This window comes from Trichosurus vulpecula, chromosome 2, assembly GCF_011100635.1.
Source record: "Trichosurus vulpecula isolate mTriVul1 chromosome 2, mTriVul1.pri, whole genome shotgun sequence".
Classification (NCBI taxonomy): Eukaryota; Metazoa; Chordata; class Mammalia; order Diprotodontia; family Phalangeridae; genus Trichosurus; species Trichosurus vulpecula.
Genome location: NC_050574.1, coordinates 361,474,247 through 361,486,580, shown reverse-complemented (window position 1 = coordinate 361,486,580; position 12,334 = coordinate 361,474,247). Strand labels below are relative to the sequence as shown.

General features: G+C 37.9%; 1 protein-coding gene across 1 annotated transcript in view; it reads left to right on the top strand.

The window, feature by feature from the left end:
- The window catches only part of ZPLD1 (zona pellucida like domain containing 1), a 74,945-nt gene extending 65,437 nt beyond the window's left edge, over positions 1-9,508 (top strand). The window contains exons 8-10 of the mRNA XM_036742450.1: positions 1,529-1,637; positions 8,639-8,668; positions 9,333-9,508. Coding sequence (XP_036598345.1) covers positions 1,529-1,637; positions 8,639-8,668; positions 9,333-9,508 — 315 coding nt within the window. The remainder of the gene's footprint in view (positions 1-1,528; positions 1,638-8,638; positions 8,669-9,332) is intronic.
- The last annotated feature ends 2,826 nt before the right edge of the window (positions 9,509-12,334 follow it).

The following is a 12,334-nucleotide window of genomic DNA, read 5'->3' as shown; positions in this document are numbered from 1 at the left end:
CAAGGAGACAAATGAGAAGGTTATTTTTATAGTCTAGGTGTCAGGGGATGAAGGCCTATACCAAGATGGTACAGTTGTGAGTGGAGAGAAGGGGAGGTATGTAAGAGATGTTATGAGGGTAAAAATGACAAAACTTGGCAACATATTGGGTTGTGCTGATTGAGTGCAAATAAGGAGCCTGGGTGCTACGAGGTTTGGGAGCCTCAGTGGCTGAGAGGTTGGTAGTGCCCTTGGCAGTAATAGGGAGGTTCAGAAGAGTACAGAGTTTGAGGGGAAAAATAATGAGCTCCATTTTGGATACTTTGAGTTTGGAATGAGGACTTCCAGTTTGAGATTTCTAAGGGGTGGTTAGTTGGTGATGTGAAACTGGAGATCAGGAGATAGGTTAAGACTGGATGTATGTATGTATGTATGTGTGTGTGTGTGTGTGTGTATACACACCTATATATGTGTGTATGTATACACAGAGAGACAGACAAACTTTGGAATCATCTTCATCATTGAATCCTTGGGTGCTGATGAGATCATTAAGTGAGATATTATAGATTGAGAAGAGAAAGGGAAAGAGCCTTGAAGGACATCCATGGTTAGTTGGTGTGACCTGGATGAAGTAAAGGAGACCAAGAAAGCGTGGTCAGATAGGCAAGAAGAAAAGCAAGAGTAGAAGATGTTTGACATTGTTAAAGATGGCTGGGAGGTGAAAAAGTACGAGGATTAAGAAAAGGCCATTAGATTTGGCAATTAAGAGATTCCTTTGGTTCCTTTGGAGAGAGCAGTTTCTGTTGAACAACAATGTCAGAAACCATATTGTTGAGAGTTTAGACGAGAATAAGAGGAGATGAAGTGGAATGACCTAGATGACTTTTTCAAGGAGTTTAGCCACAAAAGAGAGGATCTATCTATCATCTATCATCTATCTATCTATCTATCTATCTATCTATCTATCTATCTATCTATCTATCTATCTATCAAAACAATAGCTAGTGAAGAAAATCAAATCACTTGAAGGTTCTTCTGTTTTTGTATAAGGATAGGGGAGACATGGGTGTGTTTGTGAGGATTGGAGGCAGGATTTGAAACCAGGTCCCTGGACTCCAGAGCCAGTGATCTTTCTTCTGTAAATCAATGATGCTATGCTCTCAGTTATGTTAGAATGGATTAAGTGGAACATGCACACAACCTTGCCTTGGTACTCCATAGGATTTTAGTGGATGGATTTATTCAAGGATTGAGTAAAATAATTGTAGAAGAGTTTAATAAACAGAACTTTCATTCAGGAGAGCTACTGATCTATGTAAATTAATGAGGCAAAACACAATTGGAATGGTGGGAAATGAGAAATGTGACCCAAGCCAGGGGAAGAAATACTGTAGCAGGGACATGCCAAGTAATTAAATGCACACACAAATGAACACAAATAAAATCAAATGTGTGGCTGTTGGTCTAGAGGAACCTCCTTTCCAAAATGGCCATAAAGAACCAGCCTTGCTTCAATGTGGAATTTCATTTGTTTTCATTCACACCTCAGATCTGCAGTCACAGAGAAAGAAGAGATGTGGGGAGGAGGACAACGTGGAGCCCTCAGAGCACCTCGGGAAATGCTGTTGTTTCTGCTGGCCCCATCATTACCCGGAGTGGTAGGACAGCTCCTGTTTTTTCTTGTACTCACAGGAATTTCCAAAATGGAAACTTGTTTTGCTTTTTAGAAGAGCTCAGAGTCATTTCTAAAAAGAACTAATTAACTGAAAGATAAGATAAACCTCCAGGCTTCTCTAACCCTCTAATTGCACAGTGGTATTCTGTTTACTTGACTTTCATATAAAGGGTAATGGTCCTACCACTGGGAGAGGGAGAAGAAGGAGGTGGAAGAAAAGAGACATACTCTGTCTCCCCCTCTTCTACCCCACATTCTTATGAAGAAGAATGATATTTTAAGTTACCAGAATGCGGTGCAGGGAAGAACTTATGGTTTTTGTCTATTAGATAAAAGTAGAGGCCATATTTTGTTGTTGTTCAGTCATGTCTGACTCTGCATGACCTCATTTTGGGGTTTTCTTGGCAAAGATACTAGAGTGGTTTGCCATTTCCTTCTCCAGCTCATTTTACAGATGAGGAAACTGAGGCAAACAGGGTTTAGTGACTTGCCCAAGGTCACACAGTTTGTAAGTTTCTAAGGCCAGATTTGAACTTGTGAAGATGAGTCTTCCTGATTCTAAGCCCAGTGTGTTAACTTCTTAGCCACCTAGGTGCCTAAAGGCCATGTGAAGTAGTATAAAAATCATGAGACTGAGAGTCAGGAGGCCTAGCTGTATGACCTTGGATAAATTGCTTAAATTCTTGGGTTGAAGCTTTCTCACACATAAAACAAAGGTCTAGGATTAGATCATGGGACTTTCAGCAAAAAGAGACTTTGGGTATCACCAAATTCAACCCCCTAATTCCAAAGATGTGGAAAATAAGGCCTAGAGAGGTGAAGTGACTTGTCTAATCAGATATGATTATATAAAGGACTTTAGCCTATCATGTGGGTAGTGAGTAGCAAAGCTAGGCTTCAAACTCAGGTTCTCTGACTTTTGAGTCAATAATATAGTTCACTGACTTTCAAAGATGATCTCAAAAATCCCTCAGTGGTTCAAATTTGGCTCAGGGAATATAAGTGAATTATTACAGTAGTTCTTTTTATTCCTTAAATTTTTATTTTCTATAGTCATATTAGCTTCAGGATAAATAATGTCATATTTTAGTTATGTTTTAACTCATGAAGAAAACCAAATATCCCAGAAAAATCTAGCTAAGACAAGAAAAGAAATGCTTTTGGGTAAGTTATCCAAATAATTGCCTCAGTTTCTCATTTCACTTTCGTGCATTGGCATAGGCTTAAAATGTTGGTCATTCTCTCTTATCATGCTCTTATTTCAGTTTCTCATGACAGCTGCTTTTCAGCTGAAAATTTCCTTCAGCAGGAAGGTGGAATGTTTCATTTGTAAAGTTTGAAGGAACAAAGAAATCCTTTTAGTCGTCTATAATTTATGATGACGAGGGGAAAATGTGCTATTGTATATAGTAAAGGGCTGCTAGGTTCTTTCTCCAATAATGCAGCAATGTACTAACTATGAAATTTCAGACTTGGTGCAGACTCCCTGAGGATCTGGTACATGCTTTTGAGTGCTTTGAAAAATACTGGCTTGTAATTTGTGAAAAGCCCAATTCTTGTTTCTGTGCCTCTCTGCAGAATTGGTACGTAGAATTACACAGGATGAAAAGTCAGCTTGCATTGACAATATTTGGAATTGCTTTTGAGTGGGAACAATAGAAAATGTTTTTAATTTCTAGGAAGCACAGTCAGGATCAGCTTGAGGGAATTGAAAGGGGAAATATATAGATGGAACTGTGTGATCTATATTTAAAACTGGCCCTTTCTATGTATATGAGAATCACCCCTCCTCTCTCCCATCCTGCTCAAGTGAAATGTCTCCTTTATACATGCATCAAACAAAGCTTAGGTATAACTAACTATAAATCAGAGTTCTTTATTTTTTTAATGCCATGGACCACCTTTGGCTGTCTAGTGAATCCTATGAATGTTTTCTCAGAATATTTTTAGATGTGGAAAAAAAACATAAGGATTACAGAAGAAATCAATGACAGTGAAATATAGTTATCCAAATATTTTTTGAAGAAACACAACAAATTCACAGACCCCAGGTTAAGAACTCCTGCTTTAGATCATTATGAACATGACCCTTGAACAGCATGCTCCCTATATTAACTGCTACAAGCACTCAAGGGTTAAAAGAGAATTCTCCTTTTTTTAGATAATTACTCAGGGACTAAGTAGATCTTTGCCTCTTGCTCATCGTCAGTGAGTCTCTTATATAACAAGACATCAAAATGAATGCAAACACAACTCCAGGTCATGAAGAATCACTGCATTACTTCCTTTTGAGTTCTTTCACAATGCAGGCAAATTACAGATACATGATGTAGCTAGAGTCCAGGTTTGCCCAGGTTACTACACTCATCAGTCTTCTTTTGGAGCCCCTTTTTTGCTCTACCCCAGATTCTATTTTTCAGACTCCAGTCCTTGAGGAAAAAAAGGTACTTTTTGAATAATTGCCTAGAGGCAAGCATTGGGTTCTGGAAGAAGGTGCTGTCCTTAAAGTTCAGTGTGGCCTTAGTATCTTGGCTCCAGCCTTCCTGCATCCCATAATCAGGACTTCTTGATCAAGCTTCTTTTTCATCAACATTGTATCTAGAGCAGGTTCTCCAAGCTGGTATATCTTTCCTGCCCTTGAGTAGCTCACAGGTTAGAGCTTGAAAGGAACTCAGAGTTCACCCAGTACAATCTAATTTTGCAGCTAAGAAAACCAAGGCATGGACAGAGAGAATTGACTTACCCTAAGATCACATAGGTAGTAAGCAGCAGAGATGGGATTCAGACTTAGGTTTCCAATTCTAAATCCAATGTTCTTTCCATTTTACTAAGCTCTCCCATTCTTTCTTTGTCTTTTCTACCTCTCTTCTTTCTTTTTAAAGTCTGTATTTGGCTTATTAAAAGTGTTAAAAATCCTCAAAACTCATACTTGAATCACACACATAAGGTTTTTCTTATCTTTTTTTTAAAAGACTAACAGTGTATCATGAAATATATGTATTTGGGTAAAGGTGCTATTCATCATGATGTGTAACACTGGCAGGGAGACAAGAACTAATCTTTCATGCACTCCTTGGAATACCTAAAAATAAACTCAGCTATATATGTATACAGGGTATCTCAAGAGTCTTAGTGCTGTCTTAAGCTTTAATAGCTTAACAACTGAACTAAGATTTTGGGGACATGCTGTCTTTATCCATATCTATCATCTATATATCATCTGTAACTATATCTCTGTATCTTATCTATATCTACATTTGTCTCTATCTCTATTTCTATTTCTGTCTATCTTTATCTATACTTATCTCTTTCTAGATTCACGTGTATAATATACATGCATATGTTCCAGCCAAACTGGATGTAGCTTATATTCTAATGGGAGATAAAATAAGTAAATGGATAAATAAATATAAGGTAATTTGAATGGGGAGAGAGAGCACTAAAAATGTGGAAATCAGGAAAGACCTCTCCTTTCTTGGAGGAAGCAGCTAAGTTGAACCATGAAAAAATCCAAGAATTCTAAGAGGTGGAGGTAAAGAAAGAGTGCTTACCAAGAATGGGAAATAGCTTATGCAAAGACATGGAGGCAGGAGAATAGGGAACAGCAAATATATACTATGTCATAGATTTATAGCTGGAATGGGATAGGGTATTAGACATGGAGTCAGCACAACTTGGGTCAAAGCCTGACTCAAATACTTGCTGTCTGTGTGACCCTGTAAAAATCATTCAACCTCTCTGGGCCTCAGTTTCCTCTCCTATAAAATGAGAGGGCTGGCTTCAGTTTCCTCTAAGATCCCATTCCAGCTATAAATCTGTGACCAGATGAGTATATAATTGGATAAATTTAAAATCTTTCTTGAGAACACAAGGAAGAAGCAGTCTTAGGAAAAGAAAAGTATTATGGTCATATAATAAAATAGCTGATTTTAGTTCCTTAATTGAGCATGGATCCCTGGTCTCATACAGAAGACCAAGTCAAGATTCTTGTTCTTTTGGCATCTTGGTAATTTTATGAAGTTTTATCCAAATGCAACACAGCATAAGGGTAAAAGTTTGGAGGCTGTTAAAGAATTTGAAATATATGTCATTTTACCACATGGTTACTAACGTTTTTTTTAATTGCTGTCTAGTTATGTCAAGAGAGGAAATGTTCATTCTGCATATGTCTTTGCATAGATGTTATACATCTTTTCAAGGCACTTCAACCATTTTTATGGGAGAAACCAGAGCAAGACAGCTTATCTGTCATTGCTGGCTTTGTAAAGGCCTGTGGCATTGCTTCTATTACCTTCTTTGCACTGGTTCTTATCCATCTATGTTCTTTTGAAGTGCCCATCAAGCATAGTATTCCAAGCTGTTATCATGTTAATTCCTGAACAGTTTCATCTGCTTCCCCTAGTGTATTTTTAAACCACCAGGAGGAAAGAGTATTTCCATATGCAAAGTCTGGTATAGTATACCTAAAGAAAGGTGAAGAAAAAGAAAACCAGTCTGACCAGGTAATAAGGTAACAGAAAATAGGTACAAATCTTCTTCCCTAGTCTTTCTGCAGAGTTAATTAAGCAATCAGCAAACTGGGTATTTTTCTTTTTTTGTATGCAAGTGTGGATTTAGCATTTCCGATCTATCACAATTGGGTGTATCCTCGGACTTGGAGAGCAGGTACCCCAGACCCAGATGGCCCATATTCAAGGTACTCTGTATGACCACATCCGCTAAGACCGTAATTCACAAGCTTCCACCAGTCCTATTACAAGAGGATACAATAAGTTCAAAGTGGTATAGTAAGAGAAGTAGCAATAAAACATATCACTCCATAAACCTGTGGCATACTCTTTCCCCACATATGCAGCCATCAATGGGAAGAGTGGACACATAGGGAACATAATTGGCCAGGTTGTACAGGAATATATGTAGTCTCTGCTGGAAGGGTATTCTGTACTCCATGAAGCTTTGCTGCATGCTGCTCTTCTGGACAGAGTCATTGTTGGAAGCTTCACTGGACATGTAGTATCCAGTGAACTTTGCCAGGCATGGCTTTGCTGGGGGGCACATGACTAAGAAGCTTCTCTCTGGCTTCTGCCAAAGCTTGGATCTTCTTCTAACACGAAGAATACGCTCTGCCCTGCCCTTATATTTTGAAAGCCATGGGCGTTTTAGATACTTAGATACTTTAAATACCTCTTTTAGATACTTGGCTACCCTTGATCCTATAATCAGAGAAACCTGTTCTGTTCACCCAGGAAACTTATTTGCAAAGTTCCTGTGAATCTCCTCAGCAACATCCAGAGATTCTCAATTATGACTGGCAGGCTGTTTAGATTAAAAAGAAAAAAAAAAGATGTCTATAATTAAGTAGTAGCCTCAAACTCATACCTATCTTACCCAAGGGCTTGCATCTTTGTGTCAGAGACCTCATCCTTACTTATGGTGAGGATTGCCCGTTTCTATGGATTTTAATTCCTTTAGTGTAGACTATCTCTGATCATTGTTTGTGTAAGGGCTAGTCACCCAATAACAATCAAATAACTTTGGGGTTTGAGACTCCTCAGTTTTCCAACTTTAAACCTTTTGATGCTCTCATATAGATTAGATGGAAGAAAGTGCATAGAGGCAAAGCTAAGTCTGTGTCTTATACTTGGCTAGCTGCATTCCTTGCTTTTCATCTGTAAATAGGACCAGCCAAAGTTGAAGGACTAGCTCACCTTTAAGGGTCAAAACCACAGAGCAAATATTTATTTTTCTAAAACTTAAATGTCAGGGGATTAAAAAAAGCCTCAGTTACTTTGTGAAATGCCATCAAGCTATCCTATTAATTGTTTAAAGTCTTCTTCCTTATCTATTTAAGATTAGAATGTAAACTCAGTGAGGACAGCCATGGTTCATTTTGTTTTTGAAACCCTAATGCCTAGTTCTGGTGCCCTGCAAATAGTAAGTGCCTAATAAATGTTTGCTGAATCTAATCAAAAGCTAGATAAATTAAGCTCAGTATTCTTTTCTTCTATAACCAAAGCGATAACTTTTTGCTGCATGTAATTTTTCCTTTCCTTTCTTTTTTAAGAAAAAGAAACTGATGGGCTTTGATTTAAACATATGCTTTTATTTAAAAATGAAGGGTTGAACAAAACAAAACACCAGAAACATTATACAAATTCTAATTAGGGTAGAACTCCTCCCTCTCCCACTCCTTACACAAAATAAAAATTTAAGGCATTTTGGTTATAGATCAAAAAAGGTAAAACTGGAATTTTTTTTAATAATGAATTGAGTAAGGAGAAGTGAAAGTCAGTATGCTTTGATTTACCAGTACAGTAAACACTAAGTAAACTATCAGATTTCTCTTTCATTTAGTTTTTAAATGTAGATTTTCTTTCAGCATAGGCTAACATTTTTGTAGAATAAGCAGGAAAGAATTGGCTGCACGTTGGAGTATAACAGACAATAAATAATGAATATCAACAACATTAGAAAAATTAGTTGTAAACACATTAAAAATGAAATCAGCTCTGTCAATTAGTGCCTCCTCTGATCTGCCTGTCAGAGACAATCATGAATCAGCAGTGACTAGAATGAATTGACAAATATTTAAGGATAGTATTAGTATTTTGATGGGTGACGGTTTGAGGGATGGTAAGAACAATGTGGAAAGCCGATTATGGATTAACCTTCCTAGGGAAGGTGAGAGGGGAAGAAAATGGGGCCAAATAAGGAGGGTGCTGGTAAATGCTTAACAGCCTTCTCTCTGCAAGGGAAAAAAAGTACACAACACATACTTTTAAGTTTAATCTGCATTAAGAACATTTTCTCCTCTGTGCTCCTAAATCTAGACAATCAGCAAAACAATAAATCAAGCCCAGATTTTTAGCATTCGCTGGTTTTAGAGATGCAAATGCTCCTGAAAATTTAACAATCAGCTCTTAGGAAGCAGCTCCAACAAATCCCTGGCAAAAATATATAATGTATTTCTTCTTTCTTTTTCAGATGAAACACCCACCAACAATTCACAGCTTGGTAAGTTAATTTAAATATTGTCAATGTTGGGGCAGCTAGGTGGTGCAGTGAGTAGAGCACCGGCCCTGGAGTCAGGAGTACCTGAGTTCGAATCCGGCCTCAGACACTTGACACATTTACTAGCTGTGTGACCTTGGGCAAGTCACTTAACCCCAATTGCCCTGCCTTCCCCCTAGCAAAAAAAAAATATTGTCAATGTAAAATAGGGTTGCATTGACTCTAACTCCAATCCATTTTCTGCTATGTTAGGTTGCCTTTATCAAGGATATTTTTGTTCTCAGTAGAGGGGAGCTATAGGTATAGACTGAGGAACATGCTGTCACACATGGCCAAGTTATTGGCTTGTTGTACTTTTTTATTATAGGGGATGCTTCTATTGACAGGAATCATACTGGGAAAAGATGGTGACATTTTAAAAAATCAACAAAACTATTTTAAAAAAGGAAATAAATTCTATCTCCATTATATAGATGAAGAGATTGAGTCTGAAAGTAGTGAAGTTCAGGGGTCAAAGGGCTAATTAATGCTGAAGTCAGAAAGCAGGACACAGGTCACATGACTCCTAGACTTTTGCTACTACTCAGTGCTCAGACACATCAGTAGTAATTTGGAGAGGGTGATAATATGGTGGACCTTTATATTTCTGTGTTTCCTTGCTTCACAGGTTCCTCAAGTGAGCCTCCTTTCCAGCTGAATGCCATCACCAATGCACTGATATCGGGATTAGTCATTCTGGGAGTCATGAGCTTTTCCCTTCTCATGTGTTCCCTGACCCTCCTTCACAGGAAGGGGTCTGATGGCTTAGTGTTGAATGGCATAAGAAATCCAGTTTTTGATTAACTGTAACAGTCTCCTCACATTTGGGGAGCTGCCTTCAATAGTATATATGATTCCATTGTGGGTGGACTGAGGCAATGTTCCATCAGCACGGAATGCCAGCTCTTTCTATTTGTAGTCTTCCTAGACTTTATTGTGCAGCTGGTAGTGATGAGGGTAGTGAAAGAATTTAGGCTATATTGCTATTGTCATTCGTGTTTGTGATCAGACCTCTCTGTTGCCCAGGGGTGTGCTAACTGGAAGTTAAAAAAAATCAGGACTTAAATCTAACAGAAACACTGACTTTTTTTTTCTACTCTCTCTCTCTCTCTCTCTCTCTCTCTCTCTCTCTCTCTCACTCTCACTCTCTCTCCTCTTTTTCTCTCATTTTTTTGGTGGATTATGGGGATAATGGACTGGCATTGAGTGTGGTAAGAAATTGGGGAATCAGATGCATTCCTCCCTACTCTCCATCTGTCATTCCCACTCCATTTCCCCCAGAAAAGCCCTGTGAGACAGTTCTAAATAGGGTCTTAAAGCTGAAGTTGCTTACAGCTTCTTCTGGCTTGGGGATTCCATTTTAATTAGATCGGCCAATCTGAAAACTTGATAGCTATTCACTTTAACCTCCTGTGCTTTGGGCTGATTTCCGCAGCTGGCAACAGTTCATTTTCTAGGACCCTCCTGAGAGATGTATTGTGTAGCCTCTAGTATCCATTTTCTACAGTGAGTAGTGAAAAAGAGTGGTAGCCTCCAAATTATACTAAGTGGCCCAGGGTTGCTATTTACTTACATAAGAATGAATGGGATCAATTTTATCCTTCTGGCTCTAGAGGGAGCCCCAACAGGACCAATTTTCTGAGATAAACAGCTCAACTGCTGTTGTTGCCGTGGTCTCATTCTTCCTCCTCTTTTTCCTTCTCCCCCTTCTCAAATTCAATCAGAAAATGGAGAAAGAATTCTCCCCACCATGTAGCCCAAATAAGTGCAATGATCCTTGGTGGATCTATAATGACATGGCTGCCCCTACAAAGTAGATTGAATGTAACTTCCTAGGCCAACTTTTTCCCTTGGGTCTACACAGAAAATTTTCATCACCATAAGTCTGGTGCCAGTCCACAACAGTCAACAAACATTTAGTACAAAGGCAAAATAAACTCTTGAAGATGCTTGTTTACAGTAAGTCTTCTTAGATCATGTCCTCTGGATTTGACAGTATTTCTTTCCAATATTAGATTGTAAAAGTAATTTAACACTTCAAAAGTTTTCTAAAAAAAAAATAACATTCTTACCAGCCATTATTATAGTTTTTTTTTTTTAGTTTCCCCTCCTTTTAGGAGACAAGCAGGCCGTAAAGTATATGAACCCTATTTGCTACACTAATCACTGATAACTAAAATGATTTAGCATGGGCAATTTGTCCAGTGCCTTGTCAATCAATCAATATATCAGCAAACATTTATTCTGTGCCCCAGGAAGACTGCTAGGTGCCGGACATCCAAATGCTGTCAAGTAACACTTTAAAAGTAATAGTTGCGTGGGGGGAGAAAATAGAGTAATTCCTACCCACAAATTGTCATGTTGTTCAGGACCCAAATTACTATGCCAGATGCAAATTACAGAATTCTTATATAAAATTCTGTGCCTACACACTCAAATGGAGCATTAATGTAATTTTCCAGGTTATTTGGGTCCCAAACCTAATTTTCCTAAGATTTATCTGTATGTTTCAAGAGAAAGTACTTCTCTGGGCATAATTATATGCGCAACTATTTCACCCCTCCACTTCCTTGGGAAGGCACAGGCAAGGTGAAAGAAGATTTGGCAAACATCTGGTTAATGTCTTGAATGTAGAAAAAAAAATTAAGTCTTTCAAGGTCTCCAATCTCTCCTTCACCATGTGTTGTTTTAATTCAGCCAAGAGGTGATCATCCTTAACTCTCTGTTTTAATAAATTTCCTTGAGATGGGGATGGGGGTGGGGGGGAGGAGGAAGAATGTTCTAAAGAAAAAACTAGGCTGTGTTACTTATCCGACTGTATGTCAAAAGCAGCAGAATTTCATTTCCCAAGCCTACCCCCCCAATTTACTTTAGACTAGGTGTTTGAATTGTCAGGGATGCATTGACTGAATAGGTATCTGTAAACAGGTTAACAATTATATCTGTGAAGCCAGATACACCTGTTAGTTTGATTTCTAAACTTTTAGAATAATTGCAGTTTTAACAATTGTTTAATTATTCCACATTGCTGTATTTTGTCTATACATTTTTGGAGATAATCTCTTTTTTCATGATGAGTTTTGTTCCTCCTTCTTGTGATACCAAATGAATCAGCAGGATTAGAGGTGTATGGTGTAATACTAGATACAAAGATCTACTCTCTACAACCTGGGAATGCAAGGTAATTTCCCCCTAAATGATGTTCATTTCTAGAATGTAAAGATGTTATAAAGAGAAACCACATTGTGCCTATTTTCCTTCAGTTTCAATACCTCAAATTGGATTTTTTTTTGTGGACTTATTTTTACACTTCAGGGTTAAGGTCTGATGACATTTAAAACATGATTGTTGAATAAAATAATTTTAAATAAATCTCTTGAGAAAATGCATGTGTATTTATGATTTTGACAAAAAATAATCATATGAAATTAAGGTTACTTTTTTTTCCTTACCAAATTGAGCAGATTTTGTATTGATTAAATGTATTCAGGAGATTTCTCCCTGCCCCTCACCCCTGATTATTCATATACAATATCTATATCAGGGCTGTCCAACCTTAGGTTTTTATTGAAACAATAGACAATACATTTTGATTTGCCATTTTAGTGAGAGCTCTGTGGTAGCTTGGCT